Here is a 20,536-nt window from a genome sequence, read left to right as displayed (position 1 = left end):
CCACCTTTGTGTCATATTCCTGAATCCTTCACCAATGTTACATGAGGAAAAAAACAAAAGCAAAACAAATGAAAAACTGAAATCAGAATCACTAATATTATCAAGTAGGGAAACAAATAAATTAAAATCTAGCAGCCATCAGCAAGAGTACAGCAAAGACAATGCTGTAAAAAGAAACAAAGAAAATTGCTAGAAAACTGTATGCATCATAATCTTTCAAACCAGCAAAATATGCTCCTGCATACAATGGAACAACAGAATTTTCTTTCCTGTAAAGTACAGTAATGCCAAGTTGTCTTTTGACTATTGTGGATAGGTAGTACAGCAAAGACAATGCTGTAAAAAGAAACAAAGAAAATTGCTAGAAAACTGTATGCATCATAATCTTTCAAACCAGCAAAATATGCTCCTGCATACAATGGAACAACAGAATTTTCTTTCCTGTAAAGTATAGTAATGCCAAGTTGTTTTTTGACTATTGTGGATAGATAAAATCTGTATGTAATTAATGGTAATTCTACTGAAGTATTACAGAGTGGGCCAGGAACACATTTATGGATTCTGAGGATGTGTACTGTAATTCTTTGATTGGGATAGTGGAAACTTTAGCCAAAAAAAAAAAAAAAAAAAAAAAATGAACACAGAAGTACAAGACAAAGGCGAATGAGACTTCTCTTATATCTTAGTAACATTTAGATGGAAATCAAATTTAAATGCAGTCCACTCTGCTTTTTGAAGAGGCTTTGGTTCAGCTCCCAAATCTCGATTGCTTGACGCAGTCTCCTATGAGAATACTCAGAAGGTGTCTTCTTAAACAACAAACCTATTTTTAGTGGTGGAGCCGCTCTTAGTAGCTGTGTCTGCGTGGGACTGATAACCAATCACTATCTTTGGAGGAAGTCCTAACCTTTCCTTGTATACCCTCCTAGAAGAAAAAAAAGAAGAAAAAAGTAGCCATTAATTTTTACTCATAAGAAGTAAATAAATTCAAAATTTTAGGGTTACTAGTCTTTGTATTAAAAAATATAGATGAGAGTACAATAGGAAATTAATTATACACCCTTTTCCTTTTAGCATAATTTACTTTTCATTTTTGCGATATTCTTGGATAATTACTTTTAAAATATTGAGAGCCAGTCGGGTTTACTATTACTAAATTACAGGAGCATTACTATATTATTATACTGTTATTTATTATGATACTATAATTATTACTAAATCAATAGTGAACAAAGCAAGGACAGTCCCTGAGCTCACTGTATTTATAGTCTAGTAAACACAAAATCACAAATACATATGACGGACCTGTATTACATGCATACTTAAAACAGAAATCTGTATAACAAACATGTTTATTTTCATTCTTTGATCTAAAATGCTACATTTCACGTCTGAACCCTAGCAAATATTGTATATTACTACACAAATTATATTTACCATACCTGTTGTAAGATTGCACAAACAAAAACTAAACACTTTGAGGGAGATTAAAATGAAACACTTCAAGGGAGAAAGTAATTTCTGCTTTACATACTAACCTTACAACCTAATTTTCAAGTAAGACATGACTCTATAGCAAGAATAAAATGGCACTTGTCATGAGTGCCAAAGAGTAAACACAAGGGCTGTAATAACAAGGAGATTCTAATCTCATCTACAAAATTAGAGAAGTCTTCCCCTTTAAATATCACAAGGTCAAAAGGATAATGTTAAGATAATGAGCACATCTGAAAGCTGAGAAATAAAAATCAGGCTGTGTGACTATGGCTCGTAAGTAAAGTGAATATGAGATAAAGCTGACAAGGTTTCAAAGAAAGATCACAGAAAACTTCATAGGTCACCTTAAAAATCTGAATCTTTAAGAAAAAATAGTAAAAATTGAAAAATAAGCAAAATCAAATAAAAATAAAGGAATAAACATATTCATGGAGTTAAATCCTCCAACACGATACTAGGATAGTTTTTTTTAATACCTTCCAGGAGATTTACTACCTTCCCACTAAAATAAGGCATTAAAAAGTAATTTTACGGTAACTAAAGTGATAATTATCAAATTTGCATTATAATACAATGCATTCCTTTCAATTATATTTAATTATTAAAAATACCAAAAGCCAGGACCATTGAGTCATGCAAATTGGAAGGGTTAAAAAAAGAAAATCTTTGTTTGAAAATCTGAAGTCTTAATATAGACTCAAAAACATTTACTAGTGACAAAAATAAAAAACTTCCATAGGAAAAAAATTCTTAATCTAACTCTTGTTTTGAAAAAAAAAAAAAAAAAAGTAAGTCCTCCAAAATTAGGTTTTGATGCTGGCAGAAACATTAAAATAAGATGACAAATCAACTCCTTTCTCTTATGGAACCCCATATAGCATGAAATGTAGAAAATCCCTATACCTTTTGATCCAGAAATAAATTATGTTCACAGAGAAATTTACATGGCTGAGAGCAGTGGATCACACCTGAAATCCCAGCACTTTGGAAGGCTGATGCAGGTGGATCACTTGAGCACAGGAGTTTGACACCAGTCTGGCCAACATGGCGAAACCCTGTCTCCACAAAAAATACTGTAGTGGCTCAGGCCTCTGGTCCCAGCTATTCAGGAGGTGGAGGTTGCAGTGAGCCGAGATCACGATACTGCACCCCGGCCTGGGCAACGGAGTGTGACTCTGTCTCAAAAATTAATTTTAAAAAGAAAAATTAATAATATTTGAAAAATCACAAAGGGACAAACCAAACATTTTGTGACCACTGACTGACCAGCACTTAATTTTAACATAGAATTGTTAAGTCAATTTTTTTTTTTTTTTTTTTGGTGAGACAGTGTCTCACTCTGTCTCCCAGGCTGGAATGCAGTGGCCCAATCTTGGCTCACTGCAAGCTCCGCCTCCCAGGTTCACGCCATTCTCCTGCCTCAGCCTCCCGAGTAGCTGGGACTACAGGCACCCGCCACCATGCCCAGCTAATGTTTTTTTTTTGTATTTTCAGTAGAGACGGGGTTTCACCGTATTAGCCAGGATGGTCTCGATCTCCCGATCTCGTGATCTGCCTGCCTTGGCCTCCCAAAGTGCTGGGATTACAGGTATGAGCCACCGTGCCCAGCGTCAAATATTACTAATATAATTGAGGTAAAAAGAAATCCTAGTTAGAAATGCCAGCTGGTTTAGCATGGTGGCTCATGCCTGTAATCTCAGTACTTTGAAAGGCTGAGGTGGTTTGATCAAGCCCAGGAGTTCACAACCAGTCTCGGCAACATGGCAAAACCTCTTCTCTACAAAAAATACAAGAGAATAGCCAGGTGTGGTTGTACACACCTGAGTTCCAGCTAATTGGGTGGCTGAGGTGGGAGGATCACCTGAGCCCAGGAGGTTGAGGCTGCAGTGAGCCGTGACTGCACCACTGCACTCTTGCCTAAATAACACAGTGAGACCCTGCTTCAAAAAAAAAAAAAAAAAAAAAAGCCATTTTTGCAAAGAATAAAATTTACAAAAAAAGGTTTAATAAAACCCTACATGTGGGTTTTAAACATCGAACAAAAGCCAAAGTATGTTAAATTTTAATGAAAATTATATGTAGTAAACACACATGCTTTAAATACACATACACTATTTGCCAATAATCACTGAATTATTTATTATGAGCATACATTAGCTCTTTTCAAAGTAGTACTTTTTTTCAAACAGCACTTTCAAAGTAGGAAATAATACATTCTCATTTGTGAATGAATAAAAAATGCTACATGCCAAAGCAGAGTGTTCTAGTGGTTATATACTTCACTGCTAAGAAAAAGCAATTTTACAGAAATAAAAAACATGAACAAGGCCAGGCGCAATGGCCCATGCCTGTAATGCCAGCACTTTGGGAGGCCGAGGTGGATGGATCACTTGAGGCCAAGAGTTAAAAGACCAGCCTGGCCAACATGGCAAAACCTGGTCTCTACTTAAAATACAAAAATTACCTGAGCATGGTGGCACGCGCCTGTATTCTCAGCTACTTGGGAGGCTGAGACATAAGAATCACTTGAACCCGGGAGTCAGCAGTTGCAGTGAGCCTAGATCATGCCACTGTACTACACCCTGGACAACAGAGTGAGACTCTGTCTCTAAATATATAAATAGCTGTGAAAAAACCCTCCAAAACATCTATATTGATATCTATATAGATCTATATACATATAGATTAGATATATATGAACAAGACGTTGTGCACCAACTGAGCCATTCAAAATTATAAAAGTGTTCCCGAAAACAATACAAGGAAAACAGGATCTACAAACAAAGTATTTATAAAGCTACAAATAAAGTAACTTCTGGTTTTAGCCATCCTAATATTGTAAAATAAGTATGCAAAGAGCAAAACTTACCCTATATGTGTAACAGCTTCTCTATTTTCACATTCAGTAGTCCATATTGCTATCTTATCACCTTTAGCTCTAACATTAACAACAGCGCCACATACATCATCACTGTAGTCATCAAAAGATTCTCCAATAAGGCACAGCAGCTTAAAAGAAAATCCCAAATTACGTTTAATAGATTATAAACAAGCTTATTACACTGCAAATTTCTCTTCTATATTTGCGTAGATAACTAAAGACAATTTTTAAATCTAGTTAATTTTTTAAATGTGTAAATTTTATTTGCATATATAGATCTATCCTGACTCTTAAATACTCATTCATTTATTTACTATCAAATCATTAATAGTTGTCTTCACCTTTTTCAGCAAATTTGGCAGTTAATATCGTGGCAGACATAAAAGCTGATTTTATTAATATTCATTTGCTCTGCTGCTGCTTATATTTACGAGCAAACAAATATTAATAGAATAACAAAAATAGCTATTCATGGTTAATTTCTTCTTGTTCTTATTTTTTCTGAGTATTTGTTAATGGTTCGGTTTTTTGTTGTTGTTTTTTGAGACAGCGTCTCGCTCTGTTACCCTGGCTGGAGTGCAATGGGACCATCACAGCTCACTGCAGCCTCAACCTCCTGGGCTCAGATCCTCCCACCTCAGCCTCTTGAGTAGCTGGGCATACACACAGGGACATGTCACCATACCCAGTAAATTTTTGTATTTTTTGTAGAGACAGGGTTTTGCCACGTTGCCCAAGTTGGTTTTGAACTCCTGAGTTTAAGTGAAATGCCTGCCTTGGCCTCCTGAAGTGTTGAGATTTCAGGTGTGAGCCCAGCCCTAACGGGTTTCTTAATTGTGGTAAAACACAAATAACATAAAATTTACCATTTTAACCACTTTTAAGTGTACAGTTCAGTGGCGTTAAGTACATTCAACGTTGTACAACCATCACTACTACCATCCATCTCCAGAACATTTTTTTTAACTGAAAAATGGAAATATCCTGACTTTTAAATGTGGAATTCCAAAATGATATTTGCTGATGATCTTCGCCCTCAAAAACAGAATTTTCTTCTTAAAAAGTCATTCATTCATTAGCTGTGTGTGCTGGCATGCACCTGTAGTCACAGCTACTTGAGAGGCTAAGGCAGGATGATTGCTTGAACCCAGGAGGCTACAGTGAGCTATGATGGCCCCACTACACTCTAGCCTGGGCAACAGAGCAAGACCCTGTCTCTAAAAAAACAATAGTCACTTATTCAAATATTTAAAGTGATTAACTCAACAAGTGCTAACTATAAACCAGGCACGGTTTCAAGTGCTAGGGATACAAAAGAGACTACAAACCCCGCTCCTATAAGCTTGGGGTTTGGAACCTCTGTCGACAGAAAATGCCTATTATCTCATATTTAATTTGTCTTGTAAAGCCAAAAGTTCCAGTTAATATCACAACATGTAGGTTGAATGGTAGTACACAACAATTTTATTGTTTGCTTCACTGATCTAAAAAGTTTAGTGGGACAGGCACAGTGACTCACACCTGTAATTCCAGCACTCTGGGAGGCTGAATGGGAGGATCACTTGAGGCCAGGAGTTTGAGACCAACCTAGGCAACACAGCAAGATCCCACCTCTAGGAAAAAATTTAGAAAATTAGCTGGCCATTGTGGCATGCACCTGTAGTTCCAGCTACTTAAGAGGCTGAAGTGGGAGGATCACTTGAACCCAGAGGGTGAGGCTGAAGTGAGCCATATAAATAAATATCCGCACTCCAGCCTGGGCAACAGAGCAAGACCCTTACTCTAAAAACATAAATATTTAAAAGTTTAGTATACATATAGCAATGCTGTAAGAGGGTTGCAAAAACTTCAATCATATAAAATGTAAGGTTCTATAATTTCGAAGTTAATGAAATGACCACAGTGAGCTTATTATGGTGAGAGTCACACTGCCAATCACTTAAAATATCTGACTTATAATGTGGTAGGATGTTTCACTGTACTACAAACAGGAGTCACATGACAGAATGAAAACAATTACTGACCCTAATTTTCTAGTGTTGGGCATCCTTCTCTTAAATTAAGTAACAAATGTAAAACATAACATAAGTTTCAGTATTCCCAAACTACCTCTAAAATTGCTTTATACTTTTAAAACCTTACTGTCTCTAGCCAAAAGCGATCAAGGTCACTTCGTCTCTGCTGTTTGTTCAATGTAATTAGCCATCGTCCTCCCCGTTTGTTTTTCTCATCTTCCCACATAGGCTCAATACCATCCTACAGGGTTAGAAGACAACAGTATTACACAATATTGTTACCTTGACTTTGAGAGATAATCATTAAAAACAGTAAGCAACAACACTGTCAACTTCTTACTTTATTGCCCATAAAACTGCCACTGATGCAGTTTTTAAAAAGTGCATAAGACTTAAAGCCAGAAGCATGACATTGCAGAATTAGAGTCCTGACTTTGTCACTTATAAGCTATCAAATCTTGAGTTTCACTTAATTTGAAGGTTCTTAAACTTTCTGAGTAGCAAATATGTTTTAGAAGCTCTGTACATTTCTATACCTAGAAAATACATGCAAAAACTATGCAGTTTCAGTTAATGAATGTCCCGTCCCCCTACCACCTGACAAAGCCCAATAATAAGTATTCCAAGGACCCATGCTCCTAAGGTTAAGAATGCTTGATAAACTTAGTCTGCTCAAATATATAAAGGAGTAGACTGGAAAATCAAAGCTCTCATCAAAATCAATCTCAGTATGTGAATAACTCTCTCTCAATTTTTATAAACAAATAGAGTAAGATATATTGATACTAAAGCATACTACAGCCAATTAAATTATCAGCCTGTTCTTCACACTATCAAGTACTCCTAAGTTTATGGCAAGATTTCTTAATGAATACCAAATGGCCCAGTCCTATAATAAATATATAAAATCACCAATTAAGCATACCTTAAAAAGTGAGTAGTCACAGCCAGGCATTAAATTACTAGACAACTGGATATGGTTGTACAGACTAGGTAAAAGAAAGTAACAATTAAAAACACAGAACATGTAATATAGAGTTCAGGTGCTTACATATATATACATTTAGAACATATGATGAAAAACAGATAAAAGTTCATGTTTACTTGTTTCTAAGGAGTCAATTTCTAAAATGGACAAAACAGATCTTAAAAGCAGTTAAATAATCAACTTTAGATGAAAGGTATAATTTTCAAAAAATTTCTAGTGACTGCTCTGACAAAAATATATTTTATATGTTAGTTAACTCAGTGCATACATATGTATATATATAAGAAACTGAGAAGAGAGGTATAAGGTAGCTTTAAGTAGATGAAGTAATTTCTGAAGTTAATCAACAGTTTTTTCACAAACATAAAAAAAATAACAGAAAAGATGAACTTCCTGACCATCAGGATTGCATGACTGAAACAGTTGATTATTATCCTCGAGGGCATCCAAGAGTAAAATAGATCAATGGTTCCCAAACACCACAAATTGTCACTGGTTAGTCAACATAATAATCATTTTAAAAATGATTTTAGAAAAATAAATAAATAAATAAATATAGTTCCAAGCCCTACCTCTTGGGATTATAATCACCTAAATATGAGATAGAACCCTGCAGTCTGTATTTCTAAACTATTTCCCAAGTATCAAAATAGCAGAATAACATTTGCAATGACTTAGTTGCTTGCCTGAAGGCAGGAGGCTTAGACCATTTGATCTCCTGTAGTCTTTTACAGCAAAATTGATTAAAAAATTGGCAATTCTTAAGAATCTTTTGCCTGTCTCCAATATTAGATGGCAGAAATAATGAACTTAGCTGTGTCTACAGACCATGGATGATTCTATTATCCTTAGTCTGGTTCTCCTGGTGCTATATTAACCCCATCTAGGAATATTTCAGGAAAAGATTTAAGGGCCGGGCGCAGTGGCTCACACCTGTAATCCCAGCACTTTGGGAGGCTGGGGCAGGCGGATCACGGGGTCAGGAGTTCCAGACCAGCCTGACCAACATGATGAAACCCCGTCTCTACTAAAAATACAAAAATTAACCGGGCGTGATGGCATGCGCCTGTAATACCAGCTACTCGGGAGGCTGAGGCAGAAAAATCGCTTGAACCCGGGAGGTGGAGGTTGCAGTGAGCCGAGATTACCCCATTGCACCCCAGCCTGGTGACAGAGCTAGACTCCATCTCAAAAAAAAAAAAAAAAAAAAAAAGATTTCAGACAGAAGTTGGCATTCTTTAAATGAAATTCCATAGTATAACACACAAATAATAGTTTAGGTGAGACAACCTAAGATCACATAAGGTTTGTGAGTCACTACACCTCATGGTAACTCCCAACTACATCATCTATGACAGCCTCCTCTAGGCAACAAAAAAAGCCTGCATACTAAGTGACTATAAAATTAGCACTACTAATTTCATAAAATAAATGGATATTGTGGGAACGAACTTCAATAAAATATTTTTCTTTTTGCTGCCTCCTTTCTCTTCCGGGGTGCTCAAAGGTCTCTCAAGTCAGTCCATAATGAGAATTTATAATGGCACACCTAAACAGAATCCTAAGACTATGCAGTCTGGATAAATACAGAGGGACTCAATGGTTATTTGTAATAAATTTGCTAGAAAAGCCAGAAATTAGGAAGTGGCCCACACATTTACAGAAAATTGAAAAATCCTTCATATCTCTAAATTATGGTATAAAAATCTACTATGCAATGACACTGACTACACATAACTGAAGTGTGGAGGCACTGTTCTAATTGGTACAATTACGTAAACTGGTAAAAGCCAAACAAACTAGATAAATGCAAATCTGACTGGGGAACGTGGCTCAAGGCTTCCTTTTCCTCTCTAGGAGAATGAAGAGCTTTTTTTGGTGCAGAAGAGTTATTTAAGAGTTCTGAATAAACACAATTAGAGAAGAAAAACTACTTGATGTTTTGATGATGGGCAAAGAATAACCCTAGTTTAACTAGACAACTAGACACTTATAAATTATTAGGCCTTAAATGTAGTTATTATTAAGTGTAATGCTTTTAATAAAAAATAAATACTCTCAAAGTTTACTCTCAAATGAATGTTCTCAAATACTCTCAAAGTTTATAGCTTTAACTGTATGCTTTGCTTTTTTCAGCAACACAAATGAATACAAAATACCTATCAGATGTCAAGCACTGGAAATACAGACAAAAATGTTTCTGCTGTTGAAGATGTATGTATATATGTATAAATTTTATACCACAATCTATTCCTTTGTATGAGCAGAATATCTTGAGGGAGTTACATTAAAACATAAGAGTAGCATCACTAATTCAGCATGTATATGATCCTAAAAAAAGATGTACAAGTTACAATATTTAAATAACTGCTAGGTAATTTAAAGCACTTATTAAAAAGTTTTGCCTTTCAGGGTCTCACATAGTACCTCCCTACTCATTCTCCAAGTAAATCTGACACACTGGATTAACTTTGTTTTTAAGAGAATCAATAATCAAAACTTCTTGAAATAGACTTTACAATTTTTAATTTTATTTATTTTATAGAGAAACAGGGACTCATGTTGACCAGGCTGGTCTTGAACTCCTGGCCGCAAGTGATCTTCCTGCCTCAGCATCACAAAGTATTAGTATTACAGGCATGAGTCACTGAGCCCAGCCTTAAATTTTGTTTTGAGGTCATGCAAAAGTTGATGATCCCAATTCTTAACTTTCTGCTTATACAGAAACAAAATTTCAAAAATATTTCAACTATTCTTCTTGAGGTTGATCAAAGTATAATGAAATGAATAAAGTATCATGATAGATACTGGCATTCCCTTGACAAACTCTGAATTCTGAACACTTCAACCTTTGATATCGTAAAATCTCTGGTACAGGAAATTCCAGATGTTGCACTGAAAACAGTTTGCAGAAATGAGAACCCAACAATGCACTGGAATACCCAGTTATGAGGCAAATTTACCTTGGCAACCAAGAGAGGAACAAGTTGCAACTAGTTGTCAAAAGTTCTAAGGGCAATAAAGGATTCTTGAGCTAAGGATATCTCAGGACAAGAAACAGAATAATCAGGGCTAAGGGATGACAAGATTGAAGCTTTGTAAAACTAACAAAGCATAATTACTAGTTCAAACTTTTGTGAGGAGATTAAAAAAATAGACGAACATTCATTAACTGTTTACCTCACACTTCATTTTGTGAATTCGACTTAAAAATAAACTACACAACTAATAAAAAAACCAACATACTAAAACAAATGGTTACTTACGCCCAAAAGTCTTCAACAGTATCAAACTTAGAGATCAGCCGCAGGTTTGCTTGCCAAGTTTTGCTTTTATCATTTTTAAAAAACCAGAGTGCCCATCTAAAAATAAAAAGTCAATGTCAAAAAATGGTAGCTGCATCCCCATGTTAAAAGCAACATTATTCACAACAGTCAGAAGGTAGAAGCAACCCAACTGTTCATCAACAGATGAATGAAAAATGTATATATATATACACCATGGAATACTAAAAAGCCCTGATGAAGGAAATTCTAACACTTGATAAAACATGAGGGGAAGCTAAGGACATTAAGTGAATAAGCCAGCCTCTCTTCAAAAAAAAGATAAATACTATATGATTCCACTTTTATGAGGGGTAAGAAGTCAAATTCACAGAAACAAAAAGAATGGTGATTGCCACTAACCAAGGAGAAGGGAGTTTAGGGTTACAGAGTTTACAGAGTTTTGGAAGATGAACAAGAGTTCTGGAGATTAGTTGTACAATAATTGGTTGCAGAAAGTACTTAACATTAATTGAACTGTACACTTACAAATAGTTAACACAGTAAATTTTATGTTTACCACAAAAATTTAGGAAAAAAAAGTAAAATGCTGGTTGTTATTACAGTGGCAAATAATGAGAGTTCTCCATTTCTTTCATTTAAAAAATATGTATTTTATGTCTACTACATAACAGATTCTCTGCTATACCTAGGGACCCAAGACACACTGAAACTCATCACTCAATGGAATTCATAGAGATGAGGCAGAGAGACAACTACAGTGTGCTAAGTGCTATGACAGAGATAAGCAAGCACAATTATTTAAGAAAAACACGGCAGAGCTGGGCGCGGGTGGCTCACACCTGTAATCCCAGCACTTTGGGAGGCTGAAGTGGGTGAATCACCTACGGTTGGGAGTTCAAGACCAGTCTGACCAACATGGAGAAACCCTGTCTCGACAAAAAATACAAAACTAGCCAGGCATGGTGGTACATGCCTGTAATCCCAGCTACCTGGGAGGCTCAGGCAGGAGGCTGTGGTGAGCTGAGATCGCGCCACTGCACTCCAGCCTGGGCAACAAGAGTGAAACTCCATTTCAAAAAAAAAAAAACACAGCAGAAACACTTAAACTATAAAAGAAGGCAAGGGGCCAGGCACGGCGGCTCAAACCGGTAATCCCAACACTTTGGGAGGCTGAGGTGGGCGGATCACGTGAGGTCAGAAGTTCGAGACCAGCCTAGCCAACATGGTGAAACCTGGTCTCCACTAAAAATACAAAAAAAATTTAGCCAGGCATTGTGGTATATGCCTGTAATTCCAGCTACTCATGAAGCTGAGGCACAAGAATCACTTGAATTCAAGAAGCAGAGGTTGCCCTGAGTCGAGGTTGTGCCACAGCACTCCAGCCAGGGCAACAGAGGGAAACTGTCTCCAAAAAAAAAAAAAAGAAGGCAAGAAACAGGATAGCTGATATTTCTCAGAGGAACAAATTAGCCAAGAAGAAACGAGAGTGCCAGGAGTGGGGAAACTATTAAATGTGACTCTATATTTAATCAAACACCTAACTGGGAAAATAATAAAGACTGAGTAATGCTGCATAGATATGTACTGAAACAACATATACTAGTTTTAATATATCTGTAGATACTTCTCTTAAAATAGTTTTATTCCTACATAATATATAATACCTTATATATACCTAACATTATATATAGAGGCATACCTTGGATATATTGTGAGTTCAGTTCTAGATCATCATAATAAAGTGAGTATCACAATAAAGGAACTATCTTTATGGAGAGTCACACAAATTTTTTGGTTTCCCAGTGCATATAAAAGTTATGTTTACACTACACTATAGTCTACATTATGTCTGAAATAGCATTATGTCTAAAAAACAAAAAGTACATACCTTAATTAAAAATTCTATTGCTAAAAATGCTAATGATCATCCGAGCCTACAGAGAGTGGTAATCTTCTTGCTGATGGAGGGTCTTCCCTTGTTGATTGCTGCTGACTGATCAGAGTAGTGATTGCTGAAGATTGCGGTGGCTGTGACAATTTCTTAAGACAACAATGAAGTTTGTCACACTGATTGACTTCATTTCACAAAAGATTTCTCTGTAGCATGCAATGTTGTTTGTAAGCATTTTACACAGTAGAATTTCTTTCAAAATTGGAGTCAATCCTCCCAAACCCCGCAGTTGCTTTATCAATTCGGTTTACGTAATATTCTAAATCCTTTGTTGTCATTTCAACAATGTTCACAGCATCTTCACCAGGAATAGATTCCATCTCAAAAAACCTTTTTTTCTGCTCACCCATAAGAAGCAACTCCTTATCCATTCAAGTTTTCTCATGAGACTGCAGCAATTCAGTAACATCTTCAGGCTCCATTTCTTACTGTACATCTCTCGCTCTCTGCACCACATCCACAGTGACTTCTTTGAACCCTTCAAAGTCATCAATACAGGCTGGAATAAGTCTTGTTCATGCTGATGTTCTGACTTTCCATGAATCATGAATGTTCTTAATGACATTCAGAATGCTGAATCCTTTTGGAAGTTTTTCAATTTACTTTGTTCAAATCCATCAAAGTCATCACTATCTACAGCATTTATAGCCTTATGAAATATAGTTCTTATTAATAAATAATAAGGCTTGAAAGTCAAAATTCCTCTTTGCTGCTCCACAGGCTGCAGAAAGTACGCTGTGTTAAGAGGCATGAAAACAATTCATCTCCATCAGAGCTCTTGGGTGACTAGGTGCATCATCAATGAGCAGTGATATTTTGAAAGGAAACTTTTTTCTGGGCAGTAGGTTTCAACAGTAGGCTTAAAGTATTCACTAAACCATGCTATAAATCGATGCACTGTCATCCAGGCTTTGCTGCTCCATTTCCAGAGCATGGGCAGAATGGATTTAGCATCATTCTTCAGGATTCTTAGGATTTTGGGAATAGCAAATGAGCACTGGCTTCAACTTAAAAGTCATCAGCTGCAAGATCCCCTAACAAGAATCAGCCTGTCCTTTGTAGTTTGAAGCTAGGCACTGACTTCTCTCTAGCTAGCAAAGTCCTAGATGGCATCTCCTTCCAGTAGAAGGTTGTTTTGTTTACACTGAAAATCTGTTTTTAGTGTAAACTTCCTTCATCAATTACCTTAGCTAGATCTGGATAATTTGCTGCAATCTCTACATCAGCCCTCGCTGCTTCACCTTGTAGTTTTATGGGGGTGACTTCTTTCCTTAAATCTTATAACTGACCTCTGTTAGCTTTCAACTTTTATTCTGCAGCATCCCCACCTCTCTCAGCCTTCATAACGTTGAACAGAGTTAGGGCCTTGTTATGGATTAAGGGAATGTTGTAGCTGGTTTTATTTACTACCCAGACCACTTGAACTTTCTCCGCATCAGCAATGAGGCTGTTTTGTTTTCTTATCATTCATATGTTTGCTAGAGCAGAACTTTTGATTTCCTTCAAGAATTTTTCCTTTGCTTTTACAACCTGGCTAACTTATTTGGTGCATGAGGCCTAGCTTTTGGCCTGTGTTGGCTTTTCACATGTCTTCCTCGTAAGTGTAATCATTTCTAGCTTTTGATTTAAAGTGAGAGATATGCAACTCTTCCTTTCACTGTAACATGTAGGGGCCATTGTAGGGCTATTAATTGGCTTAATTTCAATATTGTTGTGTCTCAGGGAATAGGTAGACCCAAGGACAAGGAGATGGGAATGGCCAGTCAGTGGAGCATTCAGAACACATACAACATTTATCAATTAAGTTGGCCGTCTTATATGGCCAATATTCATGGCACCCCAAAACAGTTACAATAGCAACATCAAAGATCACCGATCACAGATCATAACAGATACAATAAAGTTTGAAATACCGTGAGAATTACCAAAATGTGACAGAGACACCAAGTGAGCACATGCTATTGGAAACATGACATTAACAGAACTGCTTGACACAGGATTTCCACAAACCCTCAATTTATAGAAAAGGCATGATTTGTGAAGCACAGTAAAATGAGGTATGCCTGTATAATATTTTCTCTAATGCCTTGAAGATAAACTTGTGGAACATTAAAGTTACACTTTATCCCAAGATGATTGCCAAGATCATTCTCCTTTAGAAGAATTAAACTGAATATTCTGATTACAATACCAAAGGAAAGTCAAAGGGAAATTTCATTTTCTCATCAACACAAATGTTGTCTGAAGAGCCTTCCAAATTGAATATATATTTCATAATCCCATAATTAATACTCAGTAACCTCACCTAGACAGAAAAATGAGATGCATTTCAACATGTACTTGATAATTTGTCAGCAACTGCCACCCCATTATCAATAAAAAAGAAAAAGAAAATGCAAGAAAACCCCCAACGAGGTCAAGTACTACACTCTGGATTTTTAAAAATAAATTCCAAAACAAAAAAACTCTGCACCCAGCCATTTAAACACATAAAGATCTACGAGGCCAGGCGAGGTGGCTCACACCTGCAATAACAGCACTCTAGAAGGCTGAAGCAGGAAGAACACTTGAGCCCAGGAGCTCAAGACCAGCCTGGGCAACATAGTGAGAGATCGCCTCTACTAGACATTTAAAAAATTAGCCAGCATGGGCCAGGTGCGGCAGCTCACACCTGTAATCCCAGCACTTTGGGAGGCCAAGGTGGGTGGATCATGAGGTCAAGAGATGGAGACCATCTTGGCCAACATGGTGAAACCCCATCTCTACTACAAATATAAAAATTAGCTGGGCGTGGTGGCACGCACCTGTAGTCCCAGCTACCCAGGAGGCTGAGGCAGGAGAATTGCTTGAATCTGGGAGACGGAGGTTGTAGTGAGCCGAGATCGTACCACTGCACTCCAGCCTGGTGACAGAGAAAGGCTCCGTCTCAAAAAAACAAAAATTAGCTAGGCATGATGGCAAGTGTCTATAGTCCCAGCTACCCAGGAGGCCAAGGCGGGAGGATTGCTTGAGCCCAAGAGTTTGAGGTTGCAGTGAGCTATGATCATGCCACTGGACTTCAACGTGAGTGACAGAGCAAGACCCTGTCAAGGAAGGGGAAGGGGAGAGGACTGCTCGAGGTGAGGAGTTTGAGAACAGCCTGAGCAACATAGCAAGACCCCGCATCTCTCCAAAAAAGAAAAAAAAAAAAAATCTTAGCGAGGCATGGTGGTGCACACTTATGGATCTAGCTACGTAGAAGGCTGATGCAGGAAGGTCATTTGAGCCCAGAAATTTGAGGCTACAGTGAGCTATTATCATGCCACTGCTCCCCAGTCTGGGCAACAGAATGCTACCATGTCTCTTCAAAGAAGAAAAGAAAAAAAAAAAAAGTCCAGGCATGTTGGCTCATGCCTGTAATCCCAGCATTCTGTGAGGCCAAGGTGGATGAATTGTTTGAGTCCCGGAGTTCAAGGCCAGCCTGGGAAATAGCAAAACTCCAACTCTACAAAATATACTAAAATGGGTGGTGATGCATTCCTGGGGTGGAAAGATGGCTTGAGCACAGAAGGTCAAGGCTGCAGTGAGCCGAGATTACACCACCCCAGCCTGGGTGACAGAGTGAGACCCTGTCTCCAAAAACAAACAAATGACATTTTTAGTTTTGGAAAATGTGAAAACATCCTAAGTGCTTATCAACAACGAATTATTTAAATCAGCAGTTCTCAAAATGTGGTTTGCAGACAGGCAGGAGGCCCTAAGATCCATTTTCATAATAATGCTAAAAAGTCACTTTGCTTTTCAGTATTCATATTTGCACTAATGGTGCAAAAGCAACAGTAGTTAAATCTGCTGGTGCTTTAGCAAGAACCAAGACAGTGACACAAAACTATACGAGTAGTCACTGTACATTTATTACCACCAACTCTCACAGTACTAATAATGTGAGTTTCATATAAGAATGCCTTTGGGCTGGGCACGGTGGCTCAACACCTACAATCCTAGCACTTTGGAAGACTGAGGTGGGCGGATCACCTGAGGTCAGGAGTTCAAGACCAGCCTCGCCACCAGGGTGAAACCTATCTCTACTAAAAATACAAAAATTAGATGGGCATGGTGGCAGGTGCCAAAGATGCTTAATGAGTTTAGAGGTAATGTTAATGAATTATTATTGTTTGATACTATATAAGAAAATGTGTCAACATTTGGAAGATCTGCGTAACTCACTGAAAAATTATTTTCCAAATAAGCAATGTATGATGTTAAAAATCTTACACACGTAAGAGATCCATTCCAGATGTGAGACAGACCAATGGATTTTAATGTAACAAAGTAGAAACAAATTCTTGGATATGGTTTCAGATTCCACGTTTCAACTAATCTCTAAGAAACCCAGTATCTCTTGAGCATGTGTCCTAGGAAAAAAGGGGAGGGGGAAGACACCTAGTAGTGTATCAAAGGATAATATCAACAATTATTTTTAAAGGCTTTTAAAAACTATTCTCCCTTTTCCAACCAAATACCTGTGTGAGGCTGTACTGTCTTCTTATACTTCCAATGAAACACCTTAACTCCACAGACTGAAGGCAGAAACAGCCATGAAAATCCAGTTGACTTCTAAGATGGCAAAAATGTGGCTGGGTGCGGTGGCTCACGCCTGTAATCCCGGCACTTTGGGAGGCCGAGGCAGGTGGATCACAAGGTCAGGAGTTCAAGATCAGCCTGGCCAACATGGTGAAACCCCATCTCTACTAAAAACTATAAAAATTAGCCGGGCGTGGTAGCACGCGCCTGTGGTTCTGGCTACTCGGGAGGTTGAGGCAGACGAATCACTTGAACCTGGGAGGTGGAGGTGGCAGTGAGCCGCAATGGTGTCACTGCACTCCAGCCTGGGCAACAGGGCGAGACTCTGTCTCAAAAAACCAAAACCAAAACCAAAACAAAACAAAAAAAAGATGGCAAAAATGCCATTCTTTCTATTATATATTTTTTAGTTCAAATATTTTCATTATAAAATGTCATTTATGTTAACATGGGATAAATTTTCTAAACGAATAATTTTACATTTCTCAAGTTTTTCAGGTGAAATTATATATTCATTTTTAAATGTGAAAAAACACCTTAGCATTATTTACTGTAAAAATGTAGTAAATAACAATAGATAAAAACTCACATAAAGCTCTGTAGAGTCCTCAATAATTTAAGAGTGTAAAGGGATTGTAAGACCAAATATTTGAGTACTGCTGATTTAAATAAAATATTGTACATCCATGCAAGTGACTACTATGCAACTATTAAAAAGTTAAAAAAAAAAAAAAAAAGCTTAATTGTGTGGTAGTTTTCCTAAAATTGATATGAAACCCAGAAGCCACTGAGGAAAAGCAGTATTTGCCTACATGAAAACTAAAGACCTCTAAAAAAAAAAAACCCTGTAATTCCACAGTCAATGTTAGAAGACAAATGATTTGGACAAACTGTTTCCGACTTAATACTCCTCCAACTTCCCTGCCTTGGGTGAGTTAGCACGGTAATACAAAATGTTTGGAAATAAACTTGGAAAAGATATTCCATAACTTGTTAGCTTGAAAGTAGGGGAAAAGAGATAATCCAAATAAAAAAAAAAAAAAAATAGAAGAACTGAATAATCTGTCCTTAGATAAAAACCACAAATCATCAATATGAAAATATTTTGAAACTTCAATTTTAAAATGCAAAATTGAAAATACTGAAATTGTTTTCCCAAATCAGACTGGGACCGACCTGATTGGCAACAACTTAAAAGACTAATCACACAAGTTGGCAAGGACGTAGAAACCAGGAACTCTCAAACTATTAAGTCTAAGTCAATAAAGCAGAATAATGCAACAGTATCTGCGCAAAAGTTGTTAAAGGGTAATCTTTGTTCTAGAAGATCTAAAATTTTACCCTATAAATATATTCACACAAGTGCACAAGTATATAAGTATGTAAATTACAGCACTGTGTGTAAAAAGAAAAATCTATACAGCCATTAATGTAAGCCTAATAAAATACATGGCTGTATATGAATATAATAAAAGACGGCAGTTTAAAACTATGAGGTATAATCTGCACATACAAACAGAAAAGTCAACCGTATAGACATTTGTATTAAAAAGTATACATATGTGCATTTAATACTTCTGGAATACAAACCAAATTTAACATTGACTACTCTGGGGAGTAAAGAAAAGTAAAACGCAAGAAGTGAATAATAAGAAAACTGCCAACATTGGAGCCATAAAACATAGTACTTTTCCAAATGATACTTGCTATTTTACACAAAAAGTAGAATTTATAGAGAAACTGAAGTCCCCAGGGATTTCATTTTAAGCTTTAAACTTTTTTTTGTTTGTTTTCCAAACTGATGAGGACACTTAAGAATCCCTTCTTAGACTCCATTCAAGCAGTGAGGGATATACGCCTTGTTTTACTTCTCCCCACAATAAGAGCGACACCAAGAACTGGGTTCACAGACAGCTAGAAGATATACAGAGTTTGTTTTATATCACTGAAAAAAGTGAAAAAAAAAAATGTGGCTTTTGGTGCTACTATTAGGTTAAACTATATAAAACTGCCACTAATGAATTGTTCAACCTAATACATGTGGTACATTGCTTTCCTGAGGAAGGATTTTATCCTTTATAGACTGTTTGACCTCTGATATCCCACTAGCTGACAATCTCCATTGTCTAAAAAACTGATTTGTTCCTCATTAGAGGAAATACTGTACCAAAGGGTCTCCTATGAGAAAACTGCATACAGCATATTTGAACTATTTATTTCACTAGGTCTTCCATGACGAATAAAGGAAACATTTTTAAAAAATTAAGATCATAAAAAAAATTTTAATAAATGAAACTAAATTATAAATAGATTTGTGGACTCTTTTAAGTAGAGAGTGAATGGTCTGCCCTAAAAAAAGTAAATAAAAAGAAAAAAAGACAAGGAAATGAATTGAAAGAACCTTAGAAGTTAATTCCAATTTACTTTCCTCTACATTGTTACAATGTTTCTAAACAGCCATTTTCTTCCCACCATCAGCATTCAGTGAACTCAAGTTAATTCTCACATACCCCAGAAAATAAATAAAAACAAATCTACTGGAAAGGAGTGGGAAGAGTTGGGAAAAGCCATATAATGAACTAATACTCAATTGCCTGCTACACTGTTAACTATGAAAACTTAACTAATTTTAATCTGTACCCTTTTCCTCTCGTCTCTCAGTTACAAACCAACCAATCTTCAAACTCCACATTCCCTGGCTCTCCTTTCTCATTCTCAGTCCAGCTTCAAGTCACCTGTTCTTCCTCTATACATCTGTATATCTCCTATTCACTCTTCAAACTGACCTAATCTTTTTTTCCATGTTTTATGGAACTACACTAAAACACTTTTTCCTAAGTCAGTAGGGACTTTTACAAAAGTGTTCAAATCAATGGATATTTTGACACCTTGCTTCATTTGACCTTTTTAGCATGTGCTATGAACTTACACCCTATCTTAGAACAAACCACCTTCTTGGTTTCCATGACCACCACTGTCTTTTTTGTGTGTGTGTGAGATGGAGCGCGATCTTGGTTCACTGCAACCTGCACCTCCGGGGTTCAAGCAATTATCTCACCTCAGCCTCCCAAGCAGCTGGGATTACAGGCGCCTGCCACCACGCCCAGCTAATTTTTGTATTTTTAGTAGAGACGGGGTTTCACCATGTTGGCCAGGTTGGTCTCAAACTCCTGACCTCAGGTGATCCGCCCGCCTCCACCTCCTAAAGTGCTGGGTTTATAGGCAAGAACCACCATGCTGGGCAACCACCACTGTCTTTGTATGTCCATCCTTCATAGGTATTCTTCTTCAACAAAAGCCCCCTATGTGATGCTAGTATCCCAGGTCTTTGTCATGAGTCAAGTGCACTTCTCC

General features: G+C 37.0%; 1 protein-coding gene across 1 annotated transcript in view; it reads right to left on the bottom strand.

Annotated features, from left to right (window-relative positions):
• Positions 1 to 328: 328 nt before the first annotated feature.
• EIF4E (eukaryotic translation initiation factor 4E) overlaps positions 329 to 20,536 on the bottom strand; it is a 54,590-nt gene continuing 34,382 nt past the window's right edge. Inside the window, 7 exon segments of the mRNA XM_011970551.1 lie at positions 329 to 925; positions 4,367 to 4,506; positions 5,900 to 5,928; positions 5,931 to 5,991; positions 6,521 to 6,634; positions 7,319 to 7,382; positions 10,648 to 10,743. Of these exon segments, the coding sequence (XP_011825941.1) occupies positions 811 to 925; positions 4,367 to 4,506; positions 5,900 to 5,928; positions 5,931 to 5,991; positions 6,521 to 6,634; positions 7,319 to 7,382; positions 10,648 to 10,743 (619 nt within the window). The 3' untranslated portion in view covers positions 329 to 810.

The sequence above is a fragment of the Mandrillus leucophaeus genome, unplaced genomic scaffold, assembly GCF_000951045.1.
Source record: "Mandrillus leucophaeus isolate KB7577 unplaced genomic scaffold, Mleu.le_1.0 Scaffold951, whole genome shotgun sequence".
In the NCBI taxonomy this organism is placed as follows: Eukaryota; Metazoa; Chordata; class Mammalia; order Primates; family Cercopithecidae; genus Mandrillus; species Mandrillus leucophaeus.
The sequence above is the reverse complement of the archived record's forward strand: the minus strand, read 5'-3'. Positions and strand labels throughout refer to the sequence as shown.